The sequence below is a fragment of the Rhea pennata genome, chromosome 5 (genome assembly GCF_028389875.1).
Source record: "Rhea pennata isolate bPtePen1 chromosome 5, bPtePen1.pri, whole genome shotgun sequence".
NCBI classification, from domain to species: domain Eukaryota; kingdom Metazoa; phylum Chordata; class Aves; order Rheiformes; family Rheidae; genus Rhea; species Rhea pennata.
In genome coordinates this window covers 40465515-40482620 of record NC_084667.1, presented here as the reverse complement: position 1 = coordinate 40482620, position 17106 = coordinate 40465515, and the positions used below count along the sequence as shown (strand labels likewise).

Below are 17106 nucleotides of genomic sequence, written 5' to 3'. Positions count from 1 at the left end.
GGTTGGGGTGTTGAGCAAAATGAAGTTGTCCAACAGCTTGTTCTTCTCCAGAAGACCCTGCGGTACGTGGTCGTCTCACAGAATGCCTGGAAACTATTCTTAACAAAGCTCAGGAGCCACCAAAATCTAAGAAAGTGCAACACTCAAATGCAAAGAATGCTGTGCTGTTTGAGGCAATAAGCTTAATTATACATCATGACAGGTGAGCAGTGAGACTATTTCTATTACAGAGCTTTTTTATTTTTTTGATGGAAAATCATGAAAGGAAGGACTTCACATACGTCAACAGCAAGAGGAGGACTAGGGAAAATGTGGGCCCACTACTGAATGGGGTGAGGGCCCCCCTGGTGACAAGGGATACAGAGAAGGCAGAATTACTGAATACCTTCTTTGCTTCAGTCTTCACTGCTAAGGGCAACCCTCAAGAATCCTGCAGCCTGGACATGAGGGAGAAAGTCTGGAGAAGGGAAGACTTTCCTTTGGTTGAGGAGGATAGGTTTAGAGACCTTCTGGACAGGCTAGACATTAACAAATCCATGGGCCCACGGGTCCTGAGGGAGCTGGTGGATGGTTGTTGCCAGGCTGCTCTCCATCTTTGGAAGGTCCTGGAGAACTGCAGAGGTGCCTGAGGACTGGAAGAAAGCCAGTGTCACTCCAGTCTTCAAAAAGGGCAAGGAGGAGGACCCAGGCAACTCTAGGCCAGTCAGCCTCACCTCCATCCCTGGTATGGTGATGGAATAGCTCATTCTGGATGTCATCATCTCCAGGGATATGGAGGAAAAGAATGTGATCAGGAGTGGTCAGCATGGATTCAGCAAGGGGAAATCCTGCTTAACTAATCTGCTAGCCTTCTATGATGGCATGACTGGCTGGGTAGATGAGGGGAGAGCAGTGGACGTTGTGTACCTTGACTTCGGCAAGGCTTTTGACACTGTCTCCCATAACCTCCTCGTAGAGAAGCTCAGGAAGTGTGGGTTAGACGAGTGGACAGTGAGGTGGACTGAGAACTGGCTGAAAGGCAGAGCTCAGAGGGTTGTCATCAGTGGTGTGGAGTCCAGTTGGAGGCCTGTGGCTAGTGGTATCCCCCAGGGCTCAGTACTGGGTCCCATCCTGTTCAGCTTATTCATCAGTGACCTGGATGAGGGGACAGAGTGCCTCCGCAGCAAGTTTGCTGATGATACCAAGGTGGGAGGAGTGGCTGATACACCAGAGGGCTGTGCTGCCATTCAGAGGCCTGGCCAGGCTGGAGAGGTGGGTGGAGAGGAACCTCCTGAGGTTCAACAAGGGCAAGTGCAGAGTCCTGCACCTAGGGAAAAGTAAGCCCATGCACCAGTACAGGCTGGGGGCCGACCTTCTGGAGAGCAGGTCTGCAGAGAAGGACCTGGGAGTACTGGTGGATGACAAGTTGACCATGAAGCAGCCATGTGCCCTTGTGTCCAGGAAGGCCAATGGTCTCCTGGGGTGCATTAGGAAGAGTGTTGCCAGCAGGTCGAGGGAGGTGATCCTGCTCCACTCCTCAGCCCTGGGGAGGCCTCATCTCGAGTACTGTGCCCAGTTCTGGGCTCCCCAGTACGAGAGAGACATGGAGCTACTGGAGGGAGTCCAGCGCAGGGCTACAAAGATGATCAGAGGGCTGCAGCATCTGCCCTCTGAGGAATCACTGTGAGATCTGGGCCTGTTTAGCCTGGGGAAGAGAAGCCTGAGGGGGGGATCTTATCAATGTGTACAAATACCTGAAGAGAGGGTGTCAAGGGGACGGGGCCAAACTCTTTTCAGTTGCCCCATGTGACAGGACAAGAGGCAATGGGCAGAAACTGAAGCACAGGCAGTTCCACCTGAACGTGAGGGGGAATTTCTTTGCTGTGAGAGTTACGGAGCCCTGGCACAGGTGGCGCATAGAGATTGTGGAGTTTCCTCTGGAGATACTCAAAATCCGCCTGAATGCAACCCTGTCTACCATGCTCTAGGTGATCCTGCTGAGCAGGGAGGTTGGACTAGATGATCTCCGGAGGTCCCTTCCAACCTTACTGATTCTATGATTTTATGAATTTATTTTGAATGCTAGATAGAATTTTACTGAAAGGAAAAATAGTGTGTGGAGTTATTTGCCAGGTTGGAGCATTAGCTGCAGCACTGGATTTGAAAATGAACTGTGTCACTACTAGCAATTTTCATTGTTGTTTCTTGCTCTTTTCTGGTGTTTAGTTTTGTGTCGTGACCCACGACTAATCTAATAAAGATGATTCACTCACAGTATCCAAATTTCATTTCACCAGCAGGATGCTCTAGCAGACACTTTTTGAGGCACTTTAAGAAACGTGCACTGCAGAAACAGTATTCTGTATCCAGTATTCTTGTATCTGTTGCTTTTAACCCTTTCACTTTCTCTCTGTTCTGTGCAGTGAGCCAAATCTACTAGTCCGTGCCTGTAACCAGCTAGGTCAGTTCTTGCAGCACCGAGAAACTAATTTGCGTTACCTAGCACTGGAAAGCATGTGCACGCTTGCCAGCTCTGAATTCTCACATGAGGCTGTGAAAACACACATAGAAACAGTTATCAATGCATTGAAGGTAAATATTAAGTGTACAGTCTGTTTTGAGTCTCTTCCTCGTGTCTCCCTTCCTTCCTCGCCCCATTTAGGCTAATAATACTTGGGGACCAAATTAGTTATTTTTAGAAGTTTGCTGTAGTGTTTCTTTAATTCTGCAAAACTATGCTTGCTTGTAACAATAAAAGTTAACTGTGATTTACTTCTGCAGATTACTGGTGGATCTGATACTTGTAGTTCAGGCTCCAAAATGTTACACAAGTCATAAACTGGAGACTGAAGGCAAATGAGTCTTTCAAAAGAAGACTCATTCAAACATGAACAGAAATTCAAAACAAAGAATACTCAGGAAAACTTGGTCCTATTGCTGTCTCTGCCGAAATAAAAACTGACATTACCCCTTCACTATAGCAGCTTGTGAGAAGCAGTGGAGGAGGTGATCAGCTTCCCCTAGAGAATCTTAATTTTTTTCAAAAGTCAAGAAACTATAAAGCTGCAGCTCCAGCAGAAATTGAAACAGGAATTCTGATTTGTACCTGTTTTTGTTTGGCAGTGTAAAATGCTTCAGTGTTTACATGTAATATTTCCTTCCAAGCCCATACTGCAGCATATTAATACATGCTTTAAGGTTAGATATATTTATCTGTTGCATTTTAGCTGAGCCTCTATCAATTTGAGGCAAGCTCAGTGCTAAAGCTGCAGGTAGTTAATTGCCCATCGACCTGATGAGTTTGGCTGTTTTGGCTGGTTCTTAATGCGTTTGAAAAGTGGCACAGGTTATCCTATGTATAGTGCACCACAAGCTCATTAACCCTTGGAGTGCAATAGTAGAGTCCTGTGCAAACTCCTCCATACTCTTGGCACTTGCCTGGATTTGAATATGTATAATGTGTAAACAAAGTCTCGAGGTCTGATTTTAAGATTAAATACTAGGTAAAACCAGTAAGACTTCTGAGTCTCCCGTAACCTCTCCCTAAGTGACTGAAAGTGGAAATAACATGAGAAACTTGTAGCTCATGTCTATGGTATATCAAAGCTTTAACAACTTAATTCTGCAGCTGAAAGCTTATTAAAGGCATTTGTCTTAAATTTGACTATGAATAATAATGTGAAAGCTTAATCTTTTCAGCAAGTTGCACATGTTTTCCAAAAAAAGGTGAAATCATCTTGACCTTCTGCTCTGTGCGCCTTTACAGACTGAAAGGGATGTGAGTGTACGACAGAGAGCTGTAGATCTTCTGTATGCTATGTGTGACCGAAGCAATGCTCAACAGATTGTGGCTGAAATGCTGAATTATTTGGAGACTGCTGATTATTCCATTAGAGAAGAAATTGTGAGTTACTTGTACTTCCTTAGTTTTTTGTATCTGGCTTTGGCACCATATGGGATACAGAGTAGTCTGTGATGATTCTTTGAAGGTGGCTTAAAAAAAAAAGTGAAACTTCATGAAGGCTGTATCTATTAGTTTAACCTAATAAAAACCACTTGAGGAATTTTTAAAAGTAACTTTGGTCTTGGACCATTGCATAGCAACACTGAAGTGAACTTTATTAGTGCTCGAGCCAATACAATCTCTAGTTCTATCAAGTTGTGTCTAGACAGCTATTTTTGTTTCAAAACCTACTGTGATAAATACTTATTTTTGTATGTAGATTTTAAACTATGTGCTGTGAGAACATTCCCCTATTCAAAGGATTCCCAAGAACTCTACCTTGTATGATGAGGTAGAAGAGAGGAGTATTTTCTACCTTTTTCTACTCCCAGTAGAAAAAGCACAGAAGAATAAATACAGAGTGAGTGACGTTCCAAGAAGTGTAGCAATAGTCTATTTACAGTAATTATTTAGTTAGGACTAAGATGCTAAAAGTTCTTGATCAGATAAACTAACATAGAATAGAAAGTTACTTGATTTACTTCTTACACGGTTTTGTTGCTATTGGCAGCCTACACTGGCTTTGCAGAGAACATGACTTTCATTCTGTTAATTTACTACTCCTAAAAGTATTGGCTAGTACAGATGCAACCCAGTCCAAATGATGTGGTAGTCTCTTCCTATTGCTGAGCCTTTGCTGAGCCTTTGCTTCAGGATATATGAATCTTGATGTGATCTGAAATGACAACTGTTTTGGTGACTCTGGCTTATCTCTACTACCTTGAACATCCAATTTTTTGAAGAGTTCTTCAAACTCCTACTTAGTGCTGTCTTGATGGTTTAAATGCTTTTATAGCAAAGAGTATTTTTCCAATAGCTTGTTCTTAATCACTTAATTAACCTGTGGCTCTTCAACTGTGTAGTGCTTGCAGTACACTCTAATGCACCCCTTATGTGCCTGACAGCAAGCACTTTCTGGCCCAGTGGCAATATTCATTTATCTTAGCCTTGGGAACAAGTGAGCTAGCAGAGAGCGCTGAAAAAGGTGTTTCTGAGTTGCTGTGAGGCTTCACTGGATATATAAATGTGAATCTTGATTCACAGCTTTTAGAATCAAGAAGATAGACTGACTAGCTTCTGCTGTCTTGTCTTCTGTATTTTTTCAGGTTCTGAAAGTTGCAATTTTAGCTGAAAAGTATGCAGTGGATTACACCTGGTATGTGGATACAATCTTGAATCTGATTCGGATCGCTGGTGACTATGTCAGTGAAGAAGTATGGTACCGTGTTATTCAGATTGTCATTAACAGGGATGACGTTCAAGGGTATGCAGCAAAGACTGTTTTTGAGGTGAGAATAACTCTTCTGTATTTGTTTTCCAAACAGTGTGGAAATTAAGCAAATGCCATGTAGTCAGGCAGCTGTGCGAGCTTCCTCATGTTAGGAAGGAATAAAAATTTGCTTGTGAATTTTTCAAGAAAATTATTTTGGAGGGAGGATGGGTTGTGCTTTAAAACTTTTTTTTTTTTTTTTATTGCCACATTGAAAAAAATGATTTTTTTTTTAGCAAATAGCTTAGTAAGGGAACTATGTTACTTGGAGAACTACTGAAACAAAATAAAAACAGGAGTTTTTTGCAAGCTTTCTAGTTTTCTGGGCCGTAGGAATCCAAACACTCAAGATACTCTAGAAATTATGTGCCCATTCCTGCTGTGCAGGATCTCATACAACTGGAATTTGAACTATTAAGGGAGACTTTTCCAAATGGTTGACCTTATTGCTCTGACTCTGTTTGGGTTCCTCGTTTGGACTCTCTGCTGTCTTGATCTCCTTTTTTGAATGCTTAAGCTGACTCTCAGAACTCATTCCTGCTGTGGATGTCTTCATGCTTAAAAAGGCAAAATTTACATTTTGGACAACTTCAGCACATTCCTGGAAGAATCAAATTAAACATATTGATACACTTCTGACTCTCCTGAGGATGTTAAGAAATGGTTGTATCTGTCCTCAGAAGCCCACAGTGCTGCTAGGTGGACTTCAAGAATACTCTTGGGTTAGTAATAGTTTTGTTAGATATGACTTAGCTGGGTTAATCTTTGTATATTTTCTATAAAAATCTCCACCATGTCTGTGGCATAAGTGGCTCTCTACGTCCTAGACCTATGATCTGCTGTTCTAGGAAAGTAGACCAGGAAACTGGGCATTGAACTAACACATGAAGTAGCTCTTCTTGACATATTACAGATCAATGACCAGCTATTAATGTATTCTTACAGGCCCTTCAAGCTCCAGCATGCCATGAGAATCTTGTAAAAGTAGGTGGCTACATTTTGGGAGAATTTGGAAATCTGATAGCAGGTGATCCAAGGTCAAGGTAAAATGCCTTTTAAAGACAACTGCTTGAAATATGCAGTTGGAATAGTAATACCTATTTGTAAAGAATTACTGTCTGTTTACTATTCTTAAAAGCTCATAAACAAATAATTTGGCACTTGATAGTAATGCATTAAGAATTACCATCTCTATGAAAACTGAGCAAATGACTTTTCTCCCTTATCTTTTTAAGTCCTCTCATCCAGTTCAACTTGCTACACTCCAAATTTCATCTGTGCAGCGTTCCTACTCGTGCTCTGCTTCTGTCTACCTACATCAAGTTTGTGAACCTGTTTCCAGAAATCAAAACTACAATTCAAGATGTATTGCGCAGTGACAGTCAGCTGAAGAATGCTGATGTTGAGCTGCAGCAGAGAGCTGTTGAGTATCTGAGGCTCAGTACCATTGCCAGTACTGATATCTTGGTAGGTATAGAGATTTTTTTCTTCATTATTATTATTCTGTTATGGAGAATTCCTTAACTACATGAACATCAAATCTAATTCTGGACCTTCTGTCGATGAATAAAACTCAATTAAACCTTAGCTGATTGCTTAAAATCTTCATTCAAATTAAGGATCCGCAAATTGGCTGCTTTATTTTTTATGTATTGACTTTAGCTGCAGCCATCTTTGACTTAGAGCTTAAAAAGATCAAAGTTGTTATTGCTCTTGTGGAAAAGTCAGAGTTAGTGCATGTTAATTTGGGCATGGTGAAAGCTGGCATAGTACAAAACCCTACAGTATTTGTACACTGAAAGGCTGGTGTGTTAGATTCTGATGACATACATAATTGTATGTTCTTCTGTAGTGTGCTCACCAGGTAGCTGTAACTTTGAAATTAGAGCTAGCTGACAGCTGCAGTTAATGCAGAGGCCTGTGTCCCTGGACAGGTCAGGTTACTAAAGTGCTGAACTCTGGCTTGAGAGAAACCTATGTGCTAAGGGAGAAGCCTTGCCGTGGGCATTGTAGTGGTCAAATGACATGCGTACTGTCTTTAAAGATTAACTGAGGCTTTTAGTAAAGCATATGAAGCTGGAGTTCTTGCCTCAATGCAAGTGAGCTGTCAAAGTCTGGAAGTAGATGATAATTGCTTAAAAAAAATATGCACACTACGACTATATGCTTGTGGAACCTGTAAGATGTCAACAGAGTATTACATAAAGAATAGTATGAGAGCTGTGTGTTGATGGTTTGTATACTAGCACAATATTTTGTTTTTCAGAGATTTGACTAGTGTTTCAAAAATGGAATTACTGGCTCGCCCTTTCAAAGTCTGAAATTTCTTTTCCCTTTGTGAGTCACTGACCTAGTTATTTTGGATCATTTAGCTCTGCAATGATTGAAAAGTTCCACCAATATATCACGCAGTATATTAGGATTTTTCTTCAAATTAAACATGGCCAAAATAAACTGATTTTAAAACAGTAGTGCTAATGGCATCTCTTTGAGATGGAAATATGTCTTTGCAAAGGAAATATGTCAAAGGGTTCTTTAAGCTATGCTAAAGTGAATACAGGACTCAAGACTAAATGACAGTATAAGTCTGCCACTTAATTCTTAGATTTTTGTTAATAATTAGTCAAAACGTGTGTAGGCTATTCCCGAAAATCCGCCTGTAGGTTGGTGGGCAGGAAACTTGCAACTCCCTGTACAGAAATGTTTTGTCCCCAGAAGTTCCAAACTGTGTTTTAACTTGATGTTCTCAGGTCTGGCCAGAGCATATCACCCTCGGTCTTGCGACTAGTAATAAATGTTTAGGCCTGAGTAGGCCCTAGTTTGAGTAGTATTCAGTGGCTCCAGCCTAGGTCTGCTGTTCATAACAGTTCTGTTATGATCCAAACTTGGTGGTGGTGGTGTGTGTTGTGTTTAGGTGTGGGGGGGGGGTTTAATAGCACTTTACTAGAGAGGTAATCTGCAAAAAAAAAACTAGTTTGGTAATCACTTCCTTTAAGAAGACTGTTTTCAAGATTATGCTCTGTGTATCTTCAAGGATAGGTCTGTTCTCTGTGGAAGGTATCATGAAGAAGGTGAAAGAGGAGGAATGGCATTCCTGGGAGCTCACCAATCAGAAAGTAAACTTCAGAAAGTTTTGAATGATTTCTTTTTAAACATAAATCTACTCTACCACTGTACAGCAGACTGTAGTGGCTTTCTGTATAGGTAGTTATTTCTACTCTTGACTGAACATCATGCAGTGTATAAGCATGTTTCTCTTCAAAGACTGGAAAGTTCATTTGGCTTTCTTTGTTAATGTAACTAATATTACTACTTCTGTGATAAGGCTACAGTGCTAGAAGAAATGCCACCCTTCCCAGAGAGGGAATCTTCTATTTTGGCTAAGCTCAAGAAGAAGAAGGGTCCTGGCACAGTTACTGACTTGGAAGAGATCAAAAAGGAGAGGAGCTCTGATATGAATGGAAGTGCTGAACCTGCCTCTGTCAATGCCAGTGCTGTTGTGAGTTTAAGAACTTCTTACGTTTCAGTAGTTCACAAGATGTGGAAGTGAAGAAGGAATTATTTCCTTAAAGTGACTTCAAACTTTTGGTGTTAAAACTATGGATGTTTGCCCTGAAGTATCTGGGAAATCCATAGCTGCTTCCCCTGCATGCTTGTATTCAACTTTCCTTTGGAAAACTTACCCACAGTGTAAATAGGGAAGAATTGTCTGCAGTATGCAGAGGGATTTGTTTATGTTTTGTACTTTGAGAAATGTTGCTGCAACCATAGAAATGGGAATATCCTTACTCTGGTTAAATTGCAGTGAAGGTGAGGTGCTAAAATTAGCATGTTTAAAAGAAGCAACTTGAATTTCCAAGCATTAGTGTTCTTCTGCCTCTTCTAATGTGATATCTATTTTTGCATCTTTGTTTCACTAGAACTGAACATTTCTTTACTTAATGTGGGTGCCCATAAATTATAATGATGAAGTTATATAAGCTTAGCTGACACAATAGTTTGAGTTCTGTTATGGTAGACAATGCCACTATCTTGTTTGTTGAGCTTAAACTTCTCACTTTGTTGTCAATTAAGGCTAGTAGGATGAATCACTATCCTAACATAATACTTAAATAATAATTCCAATTTTAATAACAAAGATAACTTATTACAGTTGAGATGTAGTAGTGGATTGCTTAAGAGGAAGTGCTTTGGCACATTCCATACACATCTTTTTTAAAACGTAATCCTTTAACCTTGTCACTGCAGTATCTAGGAGTATTTGTGCTGCTTATTCGTCACTTAAGTGCAACATTTTTGAACAGTTGGAAATCCTTTTCACTAGAGAAGAGACGTGGGGTTTTTTTTGCATGCCAAGCTGACTGGGGTGACTAGTATTTTAAATTGTGGGATGCCTTAATAGCTTCACTTTCAGTAAGTTAATAGCAGCATAAGAAAATCTACTACATTACTTTCAGTGCCTTTGTGACCCTTTCTTACATGCCAAGAATATTTGAACGATTCTTACTGACTGGCTTCTGAAATCTCAGGGAATTTTTGGTTATCCTGCATCAAATTCAGTCTTTGGTGTACATGATAACTTTGAGTTGACTTACATTTGGATGAGCTGCTTAACAGACATGACAGCTTTATTATGGGCCTAAAATTTTATTCTTTTATCTTGAAACTTATTTTAGCATATCTGGCGTGTGGTAGACTTAATATCTAATGCATGAACACTCTGGCTACTACTAATCTGTGCTTTGTTCTTGTGTGCGCTCAGGAGTCACATACATGAAGCCTCTGATGGTGCATGATTCTGTGCCATGGCTACTTGATTTGCTTCACTTAATCTTCAGGGTCTTGCCTTTACTGCTTGTAGTCTAAATTAACTACAGGCTGTGTTTGCTTGTTGTTTTGTTTTCTTCTCTCTGGTTAGGTTTTGCAGTGCTTCTAAGACTTGTCAAACTCCAAAACCTTCAGGACTAAACTGATGGTCAGCTTAAGATGCCGTGTGATGTTTTGGGCAGGTTTAGCTCAGTTGGTTGGAGTGTGGTGCTGCTAATGCCAACGTCAAGGGTTCAGTCCCCCTACGGGGCTATGCTGAGGGTTGGACTAGATGACCTCCAGAAATCCTGTCCAACCTTACCATTCTATGATTCTTATGTAAAGGCAGTGCTGAACTCTTCAGGAAAGAAAAGGAACATGTTAAACTTTTAATTTCTCTTGATTTCCACAGAATCAGAATCCATGTGTACAGGTTTTGTTTTTAATTAATTACTAGGTGATGATAACTCAATTCAAAGGGGAGGGGGAAGGAACCTGTTAATGACTTAAATTGAAGCATAAGGTGGTAGCTGTATTTATGAAGCCTTCCTTTGTCTGCCCAAACCTTGATGGGGGAGGGAAGCACTTTTCCAGAAACACCTGAGCTATGGCAAAGACAGCTCTGTTTTAGTCTTTTTATAGTTCAACTCTGAAGTGTCTTGTCTTCCCTAGTCTACTCCTTCTCCATCTGCGGATCTGCTGGGTCTGGGTGCAGCCCCTCTCACCAATTCAGCTCCCCCACCTGCCTCTAGTGGTAGCCTGCTCGTGGATGTATTTTCAGATTCGGCTTCTGCAGTTGCACCTCTTGCTCCTGGTTCTGATGACAACTTTGCAAGGTAATTGAAAATGAGACACTCTAAGGACCCTAGGGAAATATTTGCCTGTGTGTTTTTTTGTTTCCTTGTTTTTTTTAAAAAAAAAAGGATTAGAGAAGAGATTACATCTAATGAATAACTTCCAGTTTTCTTCCAGCTACTTGATTGCATTCCTGGGTGGTAGTTGTGGAGCATAAGGGGTGTTCTTGAACTCTTTATGCTGGATATGCTGTCTTTATTGAATACTTTTGTTCATGCAAAACTGAGTCTGTAGTAGTCAGCCTGAGGATATTAGCCACACAGTCTTGCTTAGTTCTCTTGCTGGTTTTGCTGCTTTGTTAAATTAAGCTGCTCGTGCATCTCAGTAATACATGCTAAACTTTGGGGTTGTCTGCCCCAACATAAATACATTGTTCTTGTACATCGTATCTTGTTTTCATAAAGTGTTCTTGCATCACGTCACTTATAGCAAACTTGCACTGGAACAGTGAGTTGGTTGTTCCTTGCTGTGTATTCAGAAATATTGTGTCTCAGTTTCAAGGAATGCTGATGTTGCTCTGCTACTGTCTGACAGATGGGTCTGAAAAGAAAAAAATGGTTTTCTTTTTTGGGAGAGGGAGATTTGATTAAAACTATCTTCCTACTTACATTGCCAACTGTAGTATCAGACATAGTGTGCCATTAATCCTTTGAATATTAAATAGCCTGTAGCTATACTCAAATGTACCTTGGCTAAAATTTTGGAAGTAAATAAAATAAGATGACAGTGTCTTTCAAAATCTATCTTATTACTGGCCAAAGAGCATAATATTAATATTATCACATGTGATGATGCGCTTGCAGGGCATCCTAACATGAGAGGCATAATTTAGTGAAACTAATCTGCCAGGACCATGTTGCCTTTCAAAGTTTTATACAAGGCCAAGCACTGTTGCAGGTTTGCAGTGATTAAAACATGATCCTACATTTCTCTTGAAAAGCAGTAAGTGATGTTTAATTGTGCTATGCTGTACCAAAATTTTAAGAAGCTATACAAGCTTCTTAAAGCTTTGTTTAAAAAAAAATCATAAATTTTTTAAAACCAGGCTAGTAGTTTCATAAGAAAGTTACTTAAACTGAGATTCCTCTTGCTGCAGAGGAAAGCTGAGCATTGTCCAACCTTGAACCTTTCTGCATAAGGTGAAACACTCCTTCAGCACTATTGCAAAGTTGCCTTCTATAGTTTCCTGCTTCTTTTTTTTAGTGCTGTTGTCACTTCTGCTTCTAATCTGTTACTTGGCTTAGTCATACACCATGTGCCCTTGTACTGTTGCCTACGCTTGAAATATTTGTGGGTTTCTTTTTAAGAACAGACTGTGCAATAATCATTAGAAATTCAATTAATGTTGATGAAGTCTGTTTTCAAAATGCAGGTTTGTAGTGGTTAATATACGCCTCCATTTATGGTTTCAAACTAAACTGTCACAAATAGTTAAATGCCTAAAAGGACTTGATTGCTTAAGAGATATAAACTTAAGCTGCTGAACATCTTCAGCATCTCCTGTCTTCAGGAGGAATTCCTGGTTCCTAATAGTCATGGAGTGGGGTGGGGGAAAGAAAAGGAGGAAAATAATCACTTAATGCCTAAAACCTTTCCAGGTGTTCTCAACTAGGGCAGCTAATAAACTTCTCATGCAATAAATTCTCACAAGTGCCACTTTTGAGGAAGGAGGTAAAGGAAATAACTAAGCACTAAGCTGTCTTTACTAACTCCTGCTATCTCTGTCGCTACCGCCTTTCTTCCTTTGTGCTGCCTGAACTAGCCCTGACCTGGCTTCATCTGAGGTAGTTTCTGAGGAACCAGCTGATACTGTGCATGATGCTGATGAGCTTTTTCACAAGTAAGCAACACTAAAACCTTGCAAGGCTGGGCAAATTCCAGAATATAGTTACAAAGAAAAACTATAAAGTGCATTAAGTTAATGCTAGCAAAATTGGGCAGAAACATATATATGTGCATATATTGTCAGACTTCTTGTGACCAGAACATTTCTGTAGATGCTGTATGTTATGACACGCTCGTGAGTCAACAGCTTAGAGTTGCCTGTTAAGAGTCAGTGCTATCACATACTACTCTAAAATGAGACATTTATGGCAACTCTAGCTGTATGTTAAGCTTTGCAACTATTGGCAAATACAACTGTTTTAAAAGGGTAAGAATTTACCAAAAGTACTGATATTTGCAAGCATGTTTTTGTGTAGTGCCATGTATGAAAAAGGCTAATATTCATTGACCACCTCTTCTGCTTTTAAGTGAATGGTAGGAAGACTGAAGTACCTGCAGAATGGGCTTGCTCTCTCAAAATAAAAAAAACACAACTGTCAAGTCAACATATGTGATACAGAATTGATGAAACAAGGGGGTCTTTTGTGTTTAAACAGTCAGAGCTTCAAACTTTTAATTTTGCACCAGCCTAGTGAATTCCAGAAGTTGCCAAAAATAAGAATAGTCTGTTGCCTAGTCCTTCTTAGTGTGTGTCTATAGCATATTGTGGCTTCCTCTGTAGTTTCTCAGGTATCCTATTGAATAGCAACTCAGTTATTTTAGTGTTCTACAATTGATGGATTTAATTGTAAAATGTATTCATCTTTTAACTCTGCAATTTTCTGCAAAGGCCTCTCTCGCAGACTGATGCACTTTAGGTTAACCAGTCTTCATCGTCTGTATAAACCCTGAATTTTGTGGTTCTGAACTCTTAAGTTGTTTCAGTTAAAATGCGTGTTGCCTGTTTTTTGTCTAGGTTTGTGTGTAAAAATAATGGAGTCCTATTTGAAAATCAGTTGCTACAAATTGGACTGAAATCTGAATTTCGACAGAACCTGGGTAAGAGTTTTCAGGCAGAGTGGTTAGCTATTTGTGCATCAACTTCAACATCAACATGATATTTAGCATAAGGCTGACTTTTTACCTGCTTTAAAAGATGAGTCTGATTTCAAGCCTAACTGTCTTAAGATCTTCTCTGTTTGTGGATTCTGTGTGGGTTCTTGTTTTCTTTAACTTTTCAGCTGCTTTTGGTAGCTGAGATGAAATGGGAGTGTGGGTGGTACTGTGCGTTGTAGTTCTTGCTGCCTTATAACCCAGGCTGTATCAGCCTTATGACAAGTGACCTTTCTCTTGAGAGTGTCTGTTTTACAGTAGAGCTTTTTGTAACCATATGGTATAGAATATATTTCAAGCAGACTTCTGCCAAAATATATTAATGCACAGGGCACTGAAAGTGTCTAGTAAAGAGTTGAGAGTAGAACATAAGCCAGAACAAGAAGTACTTGCTTCTCTCCTGCATCACTTTTAGTACCACAATAACATTTTTATATCAAAAAAATAAGTGATTGAAAGACTTCCATGGATTATTTTAGCACCTATGTGACAACTGCAGTGGGAAAGCTCTGATGATTTGCTTTCATGTTACTTCATTTTGAGTTGTGAATATCCCAGCAAGATAGAGCAGAAGTATTACATATAACTATAGTGCTTAACATTTTAACTGGAAGTAGGTTAAATCTTGAAGTATACATTGAAGGCCTCTCAGTGAAGTTTCCTATGGGTTGATCTATTAGGTTATACGTACTGTATGAGTGTATACATCTGTGTATATAAATACTGTGTGATATATTAAAAATACATATGTCATGTCTGTTCTTGGATGAATAATTTATGCTTTCTCTTTAAGTTATTTCAAAGAAAGGTAGAAAGGCAATGTGTTAGGTCCTTGAACCACATAGTGCAATATAATTGCCTGTGATATACCTAAACTTCTGATGCCTTTACACTCTTTTTCTTTTTCTTTTTAATAGGACGTATGTTCATATTCTATGGTAATAAGACATCAACGCAGTTCCTGAATTTTACTCCAACAGTAATCTGCTCAGATGACCTTCAGTCAAATATCCTTAAATGCAATAGTGTCTGTTTATTCTTTGGTTTTGTGCTGTATGCAGCACAAAAGTGCAATATAGCTGCCAGATCAAGGTTTGATGTCCTCAAACAAAAGAAATGAACAATTTGCTGAATAACTTAAATATTTTGTAGAAAAAACACATCTTTAAGCAGAAACAGATCTTTGAGCTGTGGTTACTGGGAGAGCTTTAACTGCTGAACTCAGGATATATTATTCTGAATAAATATGTAACATAACTCTGTAGCTTTGTCCACTGATGTGAAGTAGCAGAGTTATAGGTATGATGTCCTTCTAGTCCTGCATTAGCAGATAACTTCTGATTTGAAAGGGAGGTAGAGGAATGTGTCTGCAGAAGCATACCGATACCTTAAAATAAGCTTTTGAGTGTGTATGTGCATGTTTTACACTTAACTGATGGTATTGACAATTTAAGATTTCTGGGAGAGCATGCAATCTAGCTTGTTTGACTCAAAGCATCACTGTAACATTTGGATCAAAATAAGATAGCACTGGGGTTTTATTTTACAGTTTGGGCCTTAATACCATTTTGATGGCATCCTTTTTTTTGAGGATATTCCTATAACTAGAAATTTGATGGAACTTTTGCTTTTTGATGTGTGAACGGAAAAAATATTTCACTGTGTAAGAGTTGAGCTTTGGATTTTCAGTAGCAGAGAACCAGCAGATGCAATGTTAATTCCTTTATGTAATTTGCCAGTAGAAATTGGTATTTTTAAGCTATTAGTTCATTGATTGGTTTTCTTAATTGCATCTCATGCCTGAATCTTCAGACAAAACCTGTTGACCCTACAGTGGATGGAGGTGCACAGGTGCAGCAAGTTGTGAACATTGAGTGCGTGTCAGACTTTATGGAAGCACCAATCCTAAACATTCAGTTCAGGTAAAACAGTATTTTAAAGCCACTGAATTAATTACCTAAATGTTTAAGTTGGCCTGGGCCTCTGACTGAAGTGTAGAATAGATGCACAAAATCAAAAGTTGTCTTGGGCAGATGACTTTCCTGAAAACTTGATCTAACAAAGCTTTAAACTACTGAGGTAGGGAAGGAAGCAACTTTTGGAACAGTAACTTTAAAACTGAAAATCTTATCAAGAAGAGCTTCTGTTAAAGTGTCTCTATGACTTCTCTCTCCACTGTCTGTATAAAAGAGTGATCTTCCTGTTTGATGAAGAAACCTTGACAGGAATATATGTCATAGATTAATCTCTCTTCTAGAGATGAACATCTCTTAAATAATAATAAACCCTGGAATGAAGAGTGCACACAGCCAAAAACAGAATCTTATGTCCACACAATGGCAGCCTTTCGGAAAGACTCATGTTTGCAGTCCTGATTTCTGGACTATGTTCTGTTGCTCTAGCCTAAACTGGAGGCTTTTTTAATTGGTGCATGTTCACAAGACTATCTCTTTGCCTCCTTGCTGGGTGCTAACTAGAGGGATAAGTGCCTGTGTTAAGACTGAGTGACATCCTCATAAGAAGTTCTACCAATTCAGTACCTTACTATTCATCCTCAATTGTTTGTTTGATATACTCTGAGACTGCTGACAGCTTGTACTACATGCTCCACGTTCTATCTTTTTTGCATGCAGGTATGGCGGAACATTTCAAAATCTTTCGGTGAAGTTACCCATCACACTGAATAAGTTTTTTCAGCCTACAGAGATGTCTTCTCAAGACTTTTTCCAGCGTTGGAAGCAACTGAGCAAGTAAGACCCTGCTTATGCTTAGACTTGGGGCTTTTGGAGTGGATCAAAGAGGAAAAAGATTTACTGTGAATGCAGCTAGTGCAGCACCCCATTCTGTACTTAACCTGTAAGTTAGAACCTCCCCCAATTCAAGTAGTACAGATAGCTGTTAAACGATGTTGTGAATTACACGATACGCCAAAATATTCATTTGTGCTTTTTCTTGCAGTCCTAAACAAGAAGTACAGAATATCTTTAAAGCAAAACACCCAATGGATGCAGAGATCACTAAGGCAAAGGTGGGTAGTAGCATGGTATTTAGTATAAAGGTAGTGGTATAAGCAGACCTTGCCTGACTTGGTCTTTGTGGCAGTTGGCTCATGCTATCAAACAGTAAGTGTATGTGGTGTAACTGGCCCTTGGCAAGCTGGGTTGGATGGACTATTTCTCAGTATGGCTTGAGTCAGATAGTCTTTAACAGCAGCTGGAAACTGCTGGAAAATGAATATGTGAATTCCATGCTTAAGGCTTAAAGTATCTTTGCTAGAGTTTGTACTATATTTGTGCTAATTTCAAAAGAAAAGAAG

At 39.6% G+C, this 17106-nt stretch overlaps 1 protein-coding gene across 4 annotated transcripts in view; it reads left to right on the top strand.

Moving 5' to 3' along the window:
• The window catches only part of AP2A2 (adaptor related protein complex 2 subunit alpha 2), a 53077-nt gene that overhangs the window by 31857 nt on the left and 4114 nt on the right, over positions 1-17106 (top strand). Inside the window, exons 8-21 of one of the 4 annotated variants that reach the window (XM_062575978.1) lie at positions 52-202; positions 2403-2571; positions 3746-3883; positions 5089-5271; positions 6198-6295; positions 6488-6719; positions 8578-8751; positions 10731-10894; positions 12676-12753; positions 13654-13736; positions 14708-14797; positions 15589-15712; positions 16424-16540; positions 16749-16818. In XM_062575978.1, coding sequence (XP_062431962.1) covers positions 52-202; positions 2403-2571; positions 3746-3883; positions 5089-5271; positions 6198-6295; positions 6488-6719; positions 8578-8751; positions 10731-10894; positions 12676-12753; positions 13654-13736; positions 14708-14797; positions 15589-15712; positions 16424-16540; positions 16749-16818 — 1871 coding nt within the window. Of the gene's footprint in view, positions 1-36; positions 203-2402; positions 2572-3745; positions 3884-5088; positions 5272-6197; positions 6296-6487; positions 6720-8577; positions 8752-10730; positions 10895-12675; positions 12754-13653; positions 13737-14707; positions 14798-15588; positions 15713-16423; positions 16541-16748; positions 16819-17106 lie in introns of all 4 variants that reach the window. The other 3 variants (XM_062575977.1, XM_062575975.1, XM_062575974.1) reach the window with 3 other exon arrangements.